Source organism: Aethalodelphis obliquidens, unplaced genomic scaffold, assembly GCF_003676395.1.
Source record: "Aethalodelphis obliquidens isolate GAN/ISIS:26980383/991018 unplaced genomic scaffold, ASM367639v1 scaffold5, whole genome shotgun sequence".
Lineage (NCBI taxonomy): Eukaryota > Metazoa > Chordata > Mammalia > Artiodactyla > Delphinidae > Aethalodelphis > Aethalodelphis obliquidens.
This window is the reverse complement of record NW_020837949.1, coordinates 26,797,815-26,816,852: the sequence shown is the minus strand read 5'-3', so window position 1 is coordinate 26,816,852 and position 19,038 is coordinate 26,797,815. Positions and strand designations below refer to the sequence as shown.

The window sequence follows — 19,038 nt, the reverse complement described above, 5'->3', positions numbered from 1 at the left end:
TGGGTCTCACAGACACTCTGAACCCTACCTGGGAAGGTCTTTCTCTATATTTCAGCGTCCTGGCGTCACATGGCTCTCTTACTTGTCGTGCTCCATACTCTGGGAAGTTGAATGGTCTGACTGGTTCTGCTATACTGGAGTCAATATTTTAACTGATTGCTCAGATAATTGGTTCCCCATGCACTTGCATTTTTTGGAGCTGTTGTCGCTGCACCTAAGGTTTATTTCTCCAGTGGAAGGGACAGTTCATACCTCTAAAGTAAATTTCTACTGTTAAAAATTTCTGATTCAATTCAATCTATTTTCGATCTTTGAGTCATGTCACCTCTTCTTGTTTTCAGCTTTATACTGTACTTTTTCTAAGGACATGTACTGCAGATGACACAGTAAATACATGATCTCAATTTATCATCTTGAACCAGTGGTTCTAGTAGATTAATGTATTTACTCAGTATGATAACTAAAACGCTACTAAGAGTTAATTATTCCATTATCATCAAGGATAGCACATCCTAGGAAATCTTTCCAATGTATGGTTATTTTTACCTCTATTCTCCAACTAAAGTCTCAATCAAAGTTTTCTTTCTTCCTTCTTAGGTCAGTGAATTTAAATTGGGTATTTTCAGAAACAATGGTCACTTATACCAATGTGCTTTTAAGAGAGTCTGACTTTGGTTATAAAGAGATGTAATGCCAGCCTCTAGTTTAACTTGGAGGACTGAGTCACCTCTGTAATGACATGTTTCTCTGAACAGCCATAGGGCATCCTTTTGCCACTGAACCTCTGCTTGCATCAGGTGACTAAAGGACGGGCAGCAAACAAAAGCAAAGGTAAAATACACTTTTTGTTTTGTTTGAAAATTTTTTGAGGACTGTTTTTAGAAACATGCTTTCTCAGAGGAGTTAGTTAGAAGAAAACTAGTTTTGTTTCATTTCTTGGAATATCCTGATTTCTTTTCTGTCCTAACTTATTTTATTTAGTTTCCAAATTCAGTTATCTTTCAAAATGTGAACTTGCTTTTATGAACCTAACATTGTAAAAAGTACATTTGTCGCTGACAGATATAACTTAAATTCCAGTTCATTTTTTATTATAAATTTGTATTTGAGGATGATTCTTACATTAATATGTATTTGAGACTTGTTTCATTTCTCTTCTACATGAACAATTTCTCTGAAAAGCAGCTTTTTGCAGTATATTGTGTTATCATAACCTAATACTTAATCCTTAATACAATAGCATCAGAATGTATTCCTTGAAGCAGGTTAGTAAACTAACTGTAGATAAGCCATAGAACATATGGTTTTATGAGAGACCCACAATTTTAATATTTTTTATAACTGATAGCTGTGCAGAGTCCCTCAAGCTAACTTTATATACCTAAATGGTTTTCTTTACATATAAGTATATTTCTTTATTTGATAAAGATTTTATTTTTGCATGATCGTTAATAAAATGTATTTTAGAAGATACGTTACATAGTTATCATACCTACTGTATTGGATAGTATTAGAGGGCTGTTATTTGGAACAAGTATTGCAGTTTTTAGGAAACATATGACATTTAAAATGGTTCAGAAGATGGTTATTTTTTTGGTCATAAAATATGTTTTAAATTTTCTTTCCAAATACTAATAAAGGGACTGAATATTCAGAGATGAAAATCAACAGGCACTTCAAATAACAAAATCAGTAATTGGGAAGAGGATGTAAACATATATATACATAAAGATAGTTAGATTTAGATTTTCCAGAAAAGAAAGAACACCTACCAAGACAATATGAGAAAGACAAATCTTAAATCATTTAATCCATTGGAGAGAGTACATCTTAAAGTCAAGAAATAGCCTAAAGACGGAGAAAAAAGCTATCTACTTTGGTGGCTACATACACCAAAGGTAAAGTGAAATTTTTGAAAAATTATGAGTTGAATAGCATAGCTTAGGCAATGAAACTTGATTATCTCTAACTCCTTCATGGCCAGCTCCTGAACAACAATCTTTAATCTAGAGCCATTACTAATTAAGATATTCATATTACTAATAAATACTTATATTGTAGATTTACTTAAGAGAGTTTAGTCACATGATTTATTTCAGCCTTGTCTGTAAATTTGAATTCAGTTTGATGACAGAAACAAGGTTCCTTGTTGAAGTATTTATTCATAGATTCTTAATGTTTAGGTAGAGTCAGGAGCAAAGAGTTGAAAAGGTGTTAAATGGTGAAGTTAAGGAAATTTTTAAAAATAACAATTTATAAAAAACTCACGTGCAGAGATTCAGGATTCATGTCCTTTATAATGTTTTTGAGAATCATAATATGTACCATATTTTCTTAGCAATAAACTTCTATGGGAACCTGGCTCTTTCTTGGGAAAAACTTTAGCAAATTCAGTAATTAAAGTTATAGTTATATTTACATCATCATCTATAATTACTTGTTTGTTGAAATCTAGTTCTCCTTAGGTTAGCACATCCTTGAATTTTTCTACATATAATAGACTTGCAGTTGCTATGAATTTCTAACAGGAACAATCTCCAGTTGTCTTTTTCACAGAGGGAAGCTTTTCACCTAAGCATTGGTCCAATGTTCATAATAGATCCAAATGAATATATCCCATGTTCCCTCTTATCAAGTATACTTGAAAAAAAAAACAAATTCCACTCTTCAAGGAACACTGTTTCTTAGATGCATTATATTGGGTGGTTCAAGAATTGTCTACTGTCCTAGGCTGGAATTGCTCTGCCTTTATCATCGGTATCCCAGAACAACCTTGGTGCATCCTTAGTCCAACCCAGAACCCATGACTGGAACATTTCCAGATTTCCTTATTGTATTAAGAGATTCTGTCAAGGTTACATTTGGAAACCAAAATCTATTTCAAAATATTTTCAAGTTATATTGTTTGTATAATTAAACTGCGTGGAATTAATGGTCATGAACGAGTAAACTTTTTAAGGAACTAAAAATTCATTGTATGAAAAAGCATTTACTTCACATTTATGGTTAGTATATGCTACTATAATTAATGCAGAAACTCAACTTTCTTTACTAATATCCAAGTACAACACACCTCTCATATCATGTGAAAGGGCAACCAAAGTAGAGATCAAGTAATGATCTTTTCCAAATTCATACAAATTAATGACTAGTTAGCTACTATATTTCGTGTTTCAACAGTTTATTAAAATTTTTAAAAAATAAAGCATAATTCCTTGGTTACACGATAATACATACTATTTGTTATTAAAACCTGGTGGAGCTCAGGCTGACCAGCACATTCACTTGCAACATCAAAAATTTTATCATACATCCAGCAGGTGTACCTGAAGTGGAAGCCTAGAGACTTAGAAGGAGATATGAGATATCTAGGTAGCTAAGCATACCTAGATCCAAACCTGAAAAGTGAAGAAAAGTACATGCAAACATAATTTTGCCAGCTCTTAATTTTTTATGTGCCACAGTCTTTTCAGATTGCTTAATTGTAATGGGTTTGACAGTTTATAACCAAGTTTACTGAAGGTTGAAAGGGATATTTTAGGTAGGGAACATTAGTTGCAATGCCAAAGGGCACTGCAAACTCAGGCATGAATCAACTGAGTATCAGGAAGCGAGACCATAGTGGTGAGATGTCCAGAGAGCAATCCAATTCAGAGGGATTGCCATCTTGGTTAGAAAATCTGTCTTTTATGAAAATGTCAGCCAGAGGGCTATAAAGTTGCAGAGGGGTGTGGAGGAAGGGGTGGTGGGCAAGATTCTATCCTATATTCATAAATTTAAAAGTGGAATTTAAGTTCACAAGTATAATTTTGAAAAACTGAGATTTCAGCTCATAGACAGGGGATAGATGTCAGTACTATATTTGCATATATAAAATGCTATCATTTATCATCATACCCTTGCTGCCCCCCCAAAAGACAGTATTGTGATATGCTATAAAGGCAAATTAAAACAATATAAATAAAAATTGAATAGGTGAGACAATGAAACTTTTTCCAGTGTGCTTTTTCCAGTAACCTCTGCTTCATACTGGCTTCTGTTATATTGCACTGAGATCTCCTTATTTTGTGTTGTAAACACACCAGGGTAGTTGGATAGAACTCAAAGAAAGAAATATGATTTGAGAAAGGGTTTATAATAGGGAAGTGTGAGGAAGAATAAAAAATAAAAATAATGCCATAAACATTGAAGAATTAAAAAAAGAAGTCAGAAGTTAATTTCTGTCAGAAAGGTACTATTGGATAAAATACACTGGAATTGAAGTGTTTAAGAAGAAAACACAAGAAAAAATGATCTGAAGTTGAATGGGTAAAATGCAACTTCCTGAGTTATTTAAAATTAGTTGGATAAATCACCAAAATTAACGTATAGGCAAGGAAATAAAAAGAATGATCAAAGCATTTTTTTCATATCAAATCCCTCCAAATGCTTTTACTGTTATAGCTAGAGCTTTGCATTGTTTGCAATCAGAGAAGGCCTATTACCCTACAGCCTATTTTCCCACTTGTAATAAGTAATGTAGTGGTATTGTGCACTGCCTTTTGTGGTGCATAATAACACTAATCAATTTCTTTTCTTTTTTTTTTTTTTTTTGCGGTACGCGGGCCTCCCACTATTGTGGCCTCTCCCGTTGCGGAGCACAGGCTCCAGACGCGCAGGCTCAGAGGCCATGGCTCACGGGCCCAGCCGCTCCGCGGCATGTGAGATCCTCCCGGACCGGGGCACGAACCCGTGTCCCCTGCACGGGTAGGCGGACTCTCAACCACTGCGCCACCAGGGAAGCCCTAATCAATTTCTTTAGGCCTATCTTCTGTGTTCCTACTGAACATCTCCTAAACCATTAACCACTGTTAGTTTTCCTTTACCATAGATAATTAAACAACCTATACTTAGTTCTTAATATCCGCGTGACAGCATAGAGTGGTAACTTAAATCTCTGGCTGATGGTGTTTACTTCAACTACAAAAAATAAAACCTCTCTTATTTCCTGAAAAGGTCTTTTTCTTGCCCTGTTGCAGAAAAGCATACCATTTTCTCAAATAACTTTATAAAAAAATGATCTTTGTAGTAAAATCAACTCAGATGTTACCTTGTTTAGGAAGCCATGCCAGATTCCTTATAGTCAGAATCAATGTACATCTTCTTTCTTTTCCAAAGAATTTTATTCATTTTTTTAAATTTGAGTAATGGTTTTGAATAGCTGCTACATCAACATAGTACAAAATCCCAACAGAAGTTTCCTCCTCCCCCAAATCTCATCCTACCCCTGCAGTTTCTCTCCCTCAGCCACAAGTTCCTCTTCCTGGAGGCAAGTAATGCAATCATAATTCTTCCAGAGATATTCCTTACTGCACAGATCACATATTTACATATATATGTAATATATATATTTGTATATATATATTACATATATACACATACATATATATATATATCCCTTTCTTAGAAAAATAATGGCTTCATTCTATACATATCTAGCTTTTTAAGAATTTTAAGTATATGTACAGACATATACATAAAACAAATATATACTTTAAAGAATAATTATGATATCTGGTGAATATCCATATCAACATGGAAAGGCAACCTCGTTCTTTGTTACAGCTGCATAGTATTCCATTGTGTGGAAAGCCATGCTTTATTTCACCAGTCCCTTAATGACAGACATTTGTTTCCAGCTTGGAAATGATAGGCAATGCTGCAATGAATAACACAGAAGCAGAATTTCCAGGTGAGAGGTTTTGTGCATTTGTCACTCAGATAAAAATTTTCTGCCTTCTGTTTCCACCAGGAATGCACCATCATTCTTTATTCTTTCTTCATTACAGAGAGTTTCGAGCCAGTGCTTGCACATTTCACCTTGCTCAAATTTCCTGCCTTGCTAAAATATGCGTGCTCCCACAGAGGAATGGGTGCTGTTAACAAAACCAGGCCAATCCTAGATTCTAAGCTATTCCTGTCAGGACAAAGGCAGAAATTGAAATTAAGCCATGCTTACTTAAGAGAAAACCACGTGACCTGGCCACAACCTTTTTCCTCTCAAGTGCCTGCCCTTCCGCTCCAGTCTGTACCCTGACATTCAGATCTGGTATCTAGAGAACCCAGATCAAACTCTCCTATTTAAATATCCTTGTAGTCCTTAGGCCTGAGGTTCGGCCTCACCACCACCCACCCCCAGCTTCCTAGTTTCTGTCTGCTTACCCTGCCTGGTATCCCAGCTCTTCCGGTCAATGGCTTGGGTCATATTATGGGAGTAGAGGGTGTTTTAAGTTATAATCTTGACTATGGACATTGAAAAAAACCTTAGTAACATTTCACAGACCACTAGATGGCTTTACAGTTCAAAAACTTCAAGTAGAAAACTGAGGATTCAAATCAACCTAATGTTATTTTAAGGAGCTTAGTTAAAAATGGTTTGACAGAGGGAACATTTTATTCAAAATGTGGTTCTAAGACTTTGTGTGCTTTTCCTAGAAGCTGTTGATCTTGGCTGCAAGAAATTTCAAGTCCTAAAAGAGAAGTAATACTTTTTGACAAAGACTAAGTATATACGCTTATGTAAAGACAATTACATTCTCTTTCAGGTTTTAAAATGCTCTTGCTTCATAAGAAATGTGGCCTTTCACACCGAAGAGTGAATTTCCCATTAGCACAAGCAACACTGAAATAGTCATTTTTATATACTTACAAAACTTAAGCTCATTTTTAGGAAGGGAAGCCGTTTTGTATAATCAAGGTAGTCCAGTGGTTCTAAAATTTGTTCAGATGGAGGGACATCAGTGTTCTTTGATTATGACATGAAATAGAGTTATAATAAAACTTAGTACCTAATGATGAATTGTGGAACTTAAAGAAATCTTATCATATAGTATATTATATTGTAAACCAATAGGCATCAAGTTTTTAAGAAAAATGTATGGGAAAAACTCTATCCATTAAACTATATTTTTTCTTCTGCTGGAACACTTAGCGCCAGCTTTTACAATATTGATATTTCATGAGAGAAGATCTTAAGAACCATCAGGATAAGACATTAACAGTCAGACTAAGGTAATAACATTCTTCAGATAAAAAAATGGAAGCCTATAATTGGCCTTTTCTCTAATAAGCTTTTATGAGAAAGCAGGTTAACAATTATTTCTACAGAGTTGAGTTGAACTCAGCAGCTCCGCTCTATTTTCCATTCTGATAAATATTTATGCATATAGGGCTTCCCTGGTGGCGCAGTGGTTGAGAGTCCGCCTGCCGAGGCAGGGGACACGGGTTCGTGCCCCGATCCGGGAAGATCCCACATGCCGCGGAGCGGCTGGGCCTGTGAGCCATGGCCGCTGAGCCTGCGCGTCCGGAGCCTGTGCTCCACAGCAGGAGAGGCCACGGCAGTGAGAGGCCCACGTACCGCAAAAAAAAAAAAAAAATTATGCATATATATTTATTATTGGCAACAAAATATCACTTCAGTCAGTACTTTCCTTAAAGGTTTGGAAATAAAACATTGCGTTTTTAAATTTCCAATAAAAATGGGGATAATGACCTTCAGGATACCTTTTTAAACCCTTGTGGATTTAGGGGAAGACACTTGGAGTCCTAAAGGTTTTGAAAACAGATCCCAATATCGCAAAAAAAAGAAACAGAAGAGTTGTAGACTTGGAAAATTAATTCCTTCCACTAATACATTAATATTAAGAGATGAACGTGTATGTTTTTGGGGAATACTCCCAAAAGTATTCCCTCTAATCTTAAAGATTAGTAAGAATCACCATGCTGTATGAAAAAAAAAAAACCTACATTGTGTATAACAGAAGTTTAGAGTTGTAATCAAAATTAAAACAAAATTAGTAGGATTAATTTATAGGTTTATAATCTTATTATTTTTCTGTGTTGGTGATTATTAAAAATATTGTGAAGTTCTTCTAAATAACTGGATCGTGCCACTGTCATCTCTGTCCTGGATTATGACAAGAGCCTCCTTACAGGCTTCCTGATGCTTCTTTCTTGTGCCCTTTCACTTTCATGCTTGCCTCAACACAGCAGCCTATGGAATCCAGTTAAGCCCAAATCAGACAGTGTCATTCTTCTCTCCAAACTCTCTCAACTCCTTCCCATCTCACTTAGAGTGAAAGCCATAGCCCCAACTAGGCCCTACAAGACCCTCTCTCTTACCTCTCTGTCCCTTTTACTTAGTAACTGGCTTCTTTGAAGTTCCTTAAACATGGCAGGCGTGTGCCTGCCACAGGGCCTTTGCACCTGCTTTCCCCCCCATGCTTCCCCAGACATCCTCCAGCCTTACTCTTTATCTTCTTTTCAGATCACTTCTTTTCAGATTAATGAGGTCTTCCCATCTAAAATGAATCCTTGCTTAATTCTTTTCTTGGTTGTTACCGCCATCCAATATATTGTATATTTTACTCACCTTATTGTCTGTCTCCCCTGAAAGGATTTAAGCTCTGTGAGGGCAGGTGTCTTTCATATACGTTCTCAGAACAAACCTAAGAAGAGAAAACTGGGTGATAAAATTTTAGGGGAAAAATCCAGATTGAATTCACCATACCCACCCCCAATATCCCGCCAATTCTTCCTAAAATCCCACTAATTCGAGATTTGTTTAAAAAAGCAAAACTTCCTGGAAAGATTATGAGAGTGGGGAAGGGAAAAAGACAAGGAAAGTGCTACTGGTGACTCATGGTTAAGTGTGGATAATCCAGAGATTGTTATGCTGTGACAACTAGTCAAGATACAGGTAGAGCTTGGCAGTGGGGATTTTGATGGCCTGGGTAGGATGAGGGAAAGGGCTTTAGAGGGATTCTGAAGCCATTGGCAGGCCTGCGGAGGTTCCCTGGTGAAGGAAAGAGGGTGGGAGAAGCACACAGCTAATGATAGCACAGCGGGGGCAGGGGACTGAAAAGATTGTCTGGGAGGTGCAGAGCGAGGGACTCTCCTCCCAGCAAGCCATGCTTAACTAGGAGAGTGAGAGAGGGGGCACCAGTGCCATGACAAACCTGCGTGGGAAGCAGAAACCCAAGGCATACAGCAAATAGAAGACACAGGCACTGGATTTCCCTTGTTTCTTTTGCCTGTATTGGCTGTGCACCTGCACATTTTATCAGGAGCTCTGCCTGCCACCTGCCGTGGAAAGTGCACCTACCATTTACTGGAGAAAGGAGAATAACAGTGTTCCAGGATAGTAGAACAGAACCACTTGGTAACTTTGTAGTAAATGAATGAGGATTTTCTGTGGCAGTGATGAGGAGACTGACCAAAAGGGAAACAATAATCAGTGGAAAACCATGTTTTGCATGAAACCCAAAGCAGGAAGTGTTCTGGGAGAATAGATTTTTTTTTTGTATACATACGTAGCCTTCTCTAACATAAACTGAATTTTAAATTCAAAGAAAAAATGTTTTTCTATGAATGAACACCTTATGCACATCCATTTTTCTTACCCTGAGGCAGAATATGATAAAAACATTCAGAGATAAGAGGCAGTTTTGAGGACCGCAATTCTTATTGTACTCATAAAATTATACTCCCTTGAAAATACTGTTCTCTTCAAACCATAATTTATACGTTCAGTAGATTTCATGTTACTAAGTAATCTTACTCATCTTTGCATTGTGGAAGGATACAGATATTTATTCTGTGAATGACTGAGGAAAATATCTACCTCCATAGCTTTAAAAAGTGGTATTTTGTGTATATCCCCAACTAATATTTTATATATAACTTAGGACTTCTTAATGTCACTGAATAAAATTTTACAGATTACTTATAATTTTTGTTTACCTCTGTGTCCTAGGCCTGAGAAATGCTATAAGGTTTGCCTGGTGACACCTGGTGGTTAAAAATGATAATTACATACAACATGCTGCCCACAGTGATCACCTTTGCTGGAGGAAGTACTCACAAGCCACAGATTGCATGGAAAGCATCTCTGTCAGTGAGTTCCTGGTTGTAAGCAACCAAAACAAAACCTCTCTGATCTGCGCAGAAGAGTGCTGTTCCGTGAGGGCAATGCTGCCACTTAACATCAACACCATGGGTATCAGATTGTGGGTGCCCTGACAGGCACTGCCACTCCCGGCATTTCTGGAATTTCTGTTATCACGGGCACCACCACCTTTTAGCCACTTTGATTCCCAAGATCTCAATTCAAAGTCTAGAGTGGGCTGCATCTAATTGTCCTGTCCATGGTCACATACCAGTACCCTAGCGGCAAGGAAGCCTGGGAAAGCAACCAGACATTTGGCTTATTGAATGAAATAATAAAAAGGTATTACAAAATTAAATGAGATAAATATTTATTCAGGAAGTAAGCACTGAGCCTGGGATTTGATGAGTTTTCCAAAATGGTAGTGAATACTCTTTTACATCTTTATTTGATCATGAGCTTTTTTGAGGGCAAGGACCACATCTTATTCATTTTGTATTCTGGACACAGCATCTGATGCTCCATGATGTTTGTTGAGTTGCATTTCTTCCCCCTGAATAGAAGTTAGGTCACTGCACTCACTTCTATCTCAATGTATTTATAGGGATCTTTAAGACCTTTAACTAAAATGTACTTAAAGATGTAAATAGATAAGAACTATAATAATATCCAGCCAGCATTTGAGTCTTTTTCCTCAAAATTATCGTTAACAGAAAATTGAATCTCTCCTCAGGTCTTCCAGAGTGCATTAAAGCAGAAGAGAAGATTTTTATCTTATCATGAAACCATTATCTGAAGGACAACTAAGGTTTTGTGTTGTTCAACCAATACATCTCACATCATGGCTGCCCATACTTTTCATTCTGAAGTCTATCTCTTCCCTAAAACCTGCCCAACTTCCAATTTATCAAAGGAAACCTTTTATAGCTGCCTGGAATGCTCCAACAGATCAGTGCTTGATAAAATATAATTTAAGACTAAATTTGAAAATGTTTCAGGTGATTGGAAGTCCACTGGCCAGGGCCAGGGGGCAAAATGTCACTATATTTTATGTCAACAGACTGGGATACTATCCATGGTATACATCCCAGGGAGTTCCCATTAATGGGGGTCTCCCCCAGAACATAAGTTTGCAGGTACATCTGGAAAAAGCTGACCAAGATATTAATTATTACATCCCTTCTGAAGATTTCAGTGGACTTGCCGTTATAGACTGGGAATATTGGCGACCCCAGTGGGCCAGGAACTGGAACACAAAAGATATCTACAGACAGAAATCAAGAAAGCTTATTTCTGAGATGCAAGAGAATGTATCAGCTGCTGATATTGAATATTTAGCCAAAGCTACCTTTGAAGAAAGTGCAAAAGCTTTTATGAAGGAAACCATCGAACTGGGAATTAAGAGCAGACCCAAGGGCCTTTGGGGTTACTATTTATATCCTGATTGCCACAATTATAATGTTTATGCCCCAAACTATACTGGGTCATGCCCAGAAGAAGAAGTTTTGAGGAACAATGAGCTCTCTTGGCTCTGGAACAGCAGTGCTGCTTTATATCCTTCTATCGGTGTCAGGAAATCTCTTGGAGACAGCAAAAACATTTTGCGTTTCTCGCAATTTCGGGTGCATGAATCCTTGAGGATCTCCACCATGACATCCCATGATTATGCTCTGCCTGTGTTCGTCTACACAAGGTTAGGCTACACAGACCAACCTTTATTTTTTCTTTCTAAGGTAAGAAAGATACCCCTTGACAAAGATAAGGAGATTTCCTCTTATCTCTAAAAGAGACATTTCTTTGCTAGTTATGTTCTTTAAAGGATTCCAGAATAGTGGTCCATTAGATAGGAGCATAATTCTTCCTTTGAGTAGTCAATCACTCAGATTCTTCATTTGTACAGACTGAATTTTGATTATCTCATTTATTATTTGTCTTTCAAGGAGCAAAGTAAGGAGGGAAGGGGTTAAAGTGCAATGTCAGCAACTACTTCCCGCTCCCCAACCTTGATTGTGTTCCCTTACAACTGGCCTCTTGCGAAGGTTACTGAAACAATTGGGGGTAAACAGGTTGGGAAAACAGAGAGGAGGTTTTAAAATGGAGTAGTTTGCTCATACATGTGGAAGTAGAATTGTAGACATTTCTGCTGCTGGCCTCATTGTTAAAAATCTTAAGAGGAGGACTTCCCTGGTGGCGCAGTGGTTGAGAGTCCGCCTGCCCATGCAGGGGACGTGGGTTCGTTCCCCGGTCCGGGAAGATCCCACATGCCGCGGAGCCGCTGGGCCCGTGAGCCATGGCCGCTGAGCCTGCGCGTCCGGAGCCTGTGCTCCGCGACGGGAGAGGCCACAACAGTGAGAGGCCCGCGTACCGAAAAAAAAAAAAAAAATCTTAAGAGGAAAATAGTGTTTTCTTTTTAAGGCACAATAGCAGGTTTTATAAAAGATATAAGGGAGGCACAACAACATGAATATACTCAGAAATACCTAAGATAGTAAATTTTAAGTGTTTTTTTCACACAATTAAAAATAATTTTTTAAGGAATAAGGGAGTTACAAATCTGCTAAAAGTAGGTGACCCCTATAGATTTAACCATCTGGTTTATTCTTGACTCTATGACCACAATTAGTGGAAAGTTGGTAAGAGTGGTGTGAGTTTCTAAATTCAATAGTAAATTCATCACTAGTAGATGGTTTCATAACCCTAGGTTAAAACTAACATATAGAAGTTTTATTCTGTTTATTTTACTTAAGTCATATATGCAGCCAAAGACCTCACACAAACTGTGAGTGTAGCTTTTAAGATAGATGAACTTTCAGCCCAATTTGCTCTCCCTTACTTTCCCTTTACTACTCTAGTCACTGAAATGGAAACTTGTAGAGACAAAAATTTCAAAGAAGATGCTACTCTAACCTTTGGACTTGGATAATTATGTGTGATTATGAGAAGACTTGAGCCTTGTTCAGACCTTCACATTTGTGATGCAGAGTTATTTTAAGATATTGCTGCACACTAGGGGTTGATCACCTTTCTTTTTTCTCCACTATAACAAGTTTCAATTTGCCAGCATGTATCAAAATATAAAGATGTTCTGAGTATGAAGTATCCAAAGGAGACTCAGGAAACACCCCAGTGAGGACTCTACCATGAGCAGTAGGTATCTGTGGAGCAGACAGAGAGTAGAGCTTACTCCTCAGAGGGAGAAATGACACAAATGCATCAGGATTTGGTAAATGCTGTGCCTCTGACGCCACTGATGAGATGAGTAAAGATAAAAATTCTGTCTTGTGGGGCTTCCCTGGTGGCGCAGTGGTTGAGAGTCCGCCTGCCGATGCAGGGGACACGGGTTCGTGCCCCGGTCTGGGAAGATCCCACATGCCGTGGAGCGGCTGGGCCCGTGAGCCATGGCCACCGAGCCTGCGCGTCCGGAGCCTGTGCTCCGCAACCGGAGAGGCCACAACAGTGAGAGGCCCGTATACCACAAAAAAAAAAAAAAAAAAAAAATTCTGTCTTGTGAACTGATATTAATACTACCCAGAAAAATCAGCAACAACTGATTGAGAATGGTAGGAAACTAACACTATTTGGAAGGTGTAAAAAAGTTATCTACATCTTTATAAAATAGTCTTGACTCTAGAATTGAAAGTTAAATACCACCTTCCTCTATGAAACTTCTTTTGCTTTTCTGTGTTTGGCTCAAACAAGTTCCTTTCTTTAGTGATAACAAATTTACTTTTGGAAGAAACAATCAACTTTAAAGGACAAAGTGTTCATTTCAATAGATTAGTTTAAACTACTGGTACCTTCTGCACATTCTGCAAGCCAACGGCAAGCTCCTTCTTGAACAGCTACAGCCTCAGAAACATTTCTGTTCCCTCTAAGGGAAGAAGGAACAACAGTTAGGGTCTCACCTAGAAACAATTTTCTTTGTTAGTCTCGTGGTATCATTCTGTAAACTTTCTGAAAGGCAAGGCATTTCCACCTGTTTTACACCATCAAACCACCATTTTATTCCACCCTCAATAAAAACCTGCCCACAAACTTTTCAAAACGTGATATTCACTTATACCAAATTGTAAATACTAGTAATGGCTTCCATTTCTGCCTTCCCAAAGATATCTGCATTTTAAAATGTTTGTGTGTGTACACACGCATATAATTAGGATTAGAAAAACAACTTACCAATAAGTACCAAACCTCTTAACCTCTCCAGACCTCAGTGCCTCATTGTCTTAATCTACAAAATGGCACAATATTACCTGCCTTATCTACTTAGGAGAAATATTATGAAAACCAAATAAGAAGACAAAAATGAACATTTAAAGCACTACAGAAATATATGTGGTATAGATAACACTTTTTAACAAGTATCAGAGTCTTAAACTTGAAAGGGGAATATGTAAGAATGAAATTTCATCAGCAGCCATAGCTTGGGGGAATCATATGCGGTCTATAAAGCCTCATTTCACACAGTAGATTGCCTATACCACATATATAAATGCAATTTAGATATTGTTGATACTATGCTTTTAAAAAATAATGAGAGGGGTTTTCTTGACTATAGGTTTAAAGATGTTTTCCCCTGTAATTAATTCATATTCCCTCTGATAACACACAAAGGGAGCACATTAGTGATGCTCCAGCCCCCCACAGTGGGCTCCTTACTTACACGCACTGTGGTAAAGCTTCAGGGACTGAAACCCAAGGGTAAAGAATGAGTCCTCTGGGTGTCCCTACTCTTAACTTCCAAAACCTTGATTTGAGCCAAGAATCATGGGTAGGGCAAGGCTCCCTTACACCAGGCTGGGACCTGGAAGATGTGTTGCTATTACATCAGGTGCTCTTCCTTTATTTCTCCTTTCATGTGGCTTATGCGCTCAGGTGGTCCCAATTTACTCCTAGAGACATCTTACCTGTGACTTCCCTCACTGAGTAGTACCCTGATTTTTTGGCCCCCCAAGCATAGCTGTTCTGTGTTTCATCCAGCACCCTGCTCTCAGCTAGGTGACGGTGGGCTAATTTGTTAGAGGAATTTGCCTAAATATCTGCTAGTGACTCCTTACCTCTAGTCAACACATGCTAGGAGACTTGCCATTTTGAATCAGTCCCAATAAACTCTCTTTGATAATGACGCTAAAGGACACGTTGGAAAGAAACTAACGTTCCCTCCTGATATCAACCTCAGAAGCTGTGGCTTTCACCACAAACATCTGTAGTTTCCGTACTTACTGAATATGGATCAATAACCTGTAAGATCCCACCTGCCGCGGAGCAATTAAGCCCGTGCGCCACAACTACTGAGCCTTGTGCTCTAGAGCTCACGAGCCACAACTACTGAGCCCATGTGCCACAACTACTGAAGCCCATGTGCCTAGATCCCGTGCTCTGCAACAAGAGAAGCCACCGCAATAAGAAGCCTGCACACCTCAACGAAGAGTAGCCCTGGCTCACCGCAACTAGAGAAAGCCCACGCAACAGCAACAAAGACCCAACGTAGCCATAAGTAAATAAATAAATTTATTAAAAAAAAAAATAAGAAACTTATTTAGAAAATCAACTGCAGAAACTTTATTTAGGAAACCAACTGCACACATTCAACTTTTAATTTCCCTCTGAAATGACCTAGATTCATGTTAATCTTTAAACACTAAAACAATAATCCTTTAGGATTACAAAACCAAAATTCTCCCTGCTGAAATTTAGTTTTCATCTATCTTAACCATATTGAGAAAAATCCCGGCAGCCTTACCGTGACTGGAAGAATCATAAGTAAAGCCAATTAAATCAGGTACTTTAAACTTAAATACAAATAATTTCAGGGACCAAATATAAGGGCTGGATCAAATCGGATCCTGCGGGGCCCTTAACACTGTGCTCCTTTGCCTATCCTGGGAATCCAAATGACACAAAAGCCTTCCAAGTCACTGCAGAGGCAAAGTTCTCAGGAGAGTGTTGCATACTGGGAAGGGAACTTGGCTAAGATGAATGCAAGGCAGTCGTCACATTTAGAGAAGGAAAACTTGGATTCTGTTTCCAGGTCGTATACTCATAGCTGGTTTGTATGTATATACTCCTAGCTAACTTCAATTAAACAACTTTTAGTGGCTATTTACAGGCTAATTGTTTAAAAGTAATGTCCTGTTTGGCAAAATATAAGTTTAAAAATATGTATTTAATATGTTTTTATATGATTATAGAGTGAAATTTCTGAGCCCCAGTTCATTTAACATTTGCTTTACTCTAAGAAACTGGAGAATAGTTTCATGTATTATATTGAATTTAGCCTCCAATCCTAATCCCTGGCAGGTTGTTTATATTCAAATGAATACAGTGTAATGAACTCTCTTCATTCTAGCAAGATCTAATCAGTACTATTGGAGAAAGTGCTGCCTTGGGAGCTGCAGGCATCGTTATCTGGGGAGACATGAATTTGACTTCATCTGAGGTAAGACAGTACCTTGGCGGTATAGTTAATATTACAATATTTACATTATTTGCTCTGTTTTCCTATAGAACTTACTCTAATCAGAGCTCTCAGGTCTCCCATAGTAAACCTGCTTTAGAATTAAAGTCCAAATCAGCACCTGATACATAGAGGGAGCTCCATAAAGATTAGCTTTGGTTCAGATAGTAATCATAATACTGACGATTGTTGAATATTTACTCTATGCTAGGATTGTGCTAAGTGCCTTTTGGTTTCGGATTTGCTCACTTCCTGATCATAATAACCCTTATGAGGTAGGGACTAGCATCCTCATTTACAGATGAGGAAACAAGAAAGGAAATCTAACTAGGGTAACAGTTAGTTAGGCTAGCTGGTGGTGGAGCTGGCACTAACCACAGATGGTATGACTTTGGAGCCCTTGCATTTAGCCATTACATAAAATGTATGATATCATATTTAGAGAAGTGGAATCAGATGGTAATTTTTAATATCTATATTGAACTTATTTTTCTTCTATGGAGAAATTAGCTGAAAATTAATAGCATTTAAAATATGAGTTATGTCTCTTCGAATTTCTTCCCGCTCAAATACTATCTACTCCAAGAAGTCTTCCTGGTTTTCTCCAATCCATATTAATCACAATCTCTTCTGTATTTCCAGATGTTGTTTGTTTATATCCCTATAGTGTACTGCATTTTGCCTTGAATTATAATACTTGTATCCTCAATGCTTTTATTTATTTATTTATTGCTGTGTTGGGTCTTTGTTGCTGCATATGGGTTTTCTCTAGTTGCAGTGAGCAGGGGCTACTCTTCGTTGTGGTGCACGGGCTTCTCATTGCGGTGGCTTCTCTTGTTGCAGAGCATGGGCTCTAGGCGTGCAGGCGTCAGCAGTTGTGGCGCATAGGCTCAGTAGTTTTGACTCGCAGGCTCTAGAGCTCAGGCTCAGTAGTTGTGGCGCATGAACTTAGTTGCTCCGCGGCATGTGGGATCTTCCCGGACCAGGGCTTGAACCCGTGCCCCCTGCACTGGCAGGCAGATTCTTAACCACTCTGCAACCAGGGAAGCCCTCAATGCTTTTTGTTAAATTGAATTTTTTGCAAGTTCATGGTGATCTGATATTATTCTTAGAATTTCACAGGCTCAATTTGTTGCTACCAAGACATTGTTCATGAAACTGTTTGTGACAATATAAAGTTAAAAGTCTCCTCTGTCCACACATGAGAATTAGGTAGAAACTGAGGATCAGTACCTGAGTCTCCAGGTGCAACATTTCCCCTCCAGCCCATGTGCCTCCTGAGAAGAGCATCCTCAGGAAGCTGAGTGCACAACCAGGTGGCCTCTGTTTGGAACACACAATAGGAACCACACACAAATGACCTGGCCAGCCTTCCAGGCTTTCCTGTCTTTGAATTGTTTAGAGGGGGCTAGATCCCAGGGCAGTCGGTATTTGAGCATAATTAACAGGAAAATCCAGAAGGCTCAGGTTGACAGTCAACAACAATTTGGTAGAACATGATGATTCAGGTTCTAACACAAGCCTGAAAGACACACACACCTGAAAGGTGGCCAGAGGACAGCAACTCTGGCACGATTTCTCAATTTGGGTTTGTTCCTCCTTTTCCTCACACCCATTAACTTGGGATCTAGAAGGAGGAAATAAAGGATGTAAACTGAAAGAAGGCAAGGTCGTATATGCTGAGGCTGGGGCCCATTTGCAAGTTCAGATAGCCTATGGTAACATATTCTCCATCTCCTGTCGCAACCACCTCTCATTTTGCTGGTCTGGGTCCCCTGTATTACAGCACTTGAACCTAAGAGTTCATGGGCTGGAACCAAGCCATTAAGTTTCAATCAAGTCCAAAGAGCTGCCTTGTGGATCTAGATGCTCTAACCCTACCAGTACCAGCAAAAGCACTAAATCCCATTTGTTTCTACCTTTCTAGGGCAACTGTACAAAGGTGAAGCAGTTTGTGAGTTCTGATTTAGGGAGCTACATAGTCAACGTGACCAGAGCCGCTGAGGTGTGCAGCTCTCACCTCTGCAGGAATAATGGGAGATGCGTAAGGAAGGTGTGGAAAACGCCCGATTACCTTCACTTGAACCCTGCAAGTTACCACATAGAGGCCTCCGAGGATGGAGAATTTACTGTGAAGGGCAAAGCATCTGATACAGACCTGGCGGTGCTGGCGAAGAGATTCTCCTGTCATTGTTATCAGGGATACGAAGGGGCTGATTGCAGAGAAATGAGGATGGCTGACGGCTGCTCTGCGGTTTCCTCTTTTTCTGGCTCCCTAATCACATTGTGTCTGCTGGTTTCCGCAGGTTATCAGAGCATTCAGTTGTGAGATAACTGAGTTTAAAGGGAATGAAGTTTGGCCTCTAGAGTCGTCACTTAGGGAAGAGATGAAACTTACAACAATCTTTTTCTCATATGAAATCCATTGAGAGGTATTGTAAGTAGACACGTGTGTCACTTAACATAAACAGGAAACGTATTACTTCATTTGGCTCCGATTTGGCTAAGAAACCAGATCCAGGAGTGAAATCAATGCATTCTTCTTCCTTACTGGAATGTTTAAGTTGTATTTAACCTGAAACGAATATATTTTAGTCTTCATATGAACATAGATACATAAAAGTATACATATAAATATTAAATTATTGATTTCAAA

General features: G+C 38.6%; 1 protein-coding gene across 1 annotated transcript; it reads left to right on the top strand.

Annotated features, from left to right (window-relative positions):
• Positions 1-806: 806 nt before the first annotated feature.
• HYAL4 (hyaluronidase 4) lies at positions 807-19,038 on the top strand. Its single transcript, XM_027101306.1, has 4 exons — positions 807-831; positions 10,659-11,658; positions 16,275-16,364; positions 18,310-19,038. Exons 2-4 carry the CDS (start codon positions 10,705-10,707, stop codon positions 18,709-18,711), a joined length of 1,446 nt encoding a protein of 481 aa, XP_026957107.1. The 5' UTR covers positions 807-831; positions 10,659-10,704; the 3' UTR covers positions 18,712-19,038.

Bases quoted from the DNA above. Each gene is read 5' to 3' on its own strand.
- HYAL4 (XM_027101306.1), top strand. From the start codon at position 10,705: ATGAAACCATTATCTGAAGGACAACTAAGGTTTTGTGTTGTTCAACCA. The intron at 11,659-16,274 runs GTAAGAAAGATA...TCTTCATTCTAG, and splicing joins CTTTATTTTTTCTTTCTAAG to CAAGATCTAATCAGTACTAT. The intron at 16,365-18,309 runs GTAAGACAGTAC...CTACCTTTCTAG, and splicing joins TGAATTTGACTTCATCTGAG to GGCAACTGTACAAAGGTGAA.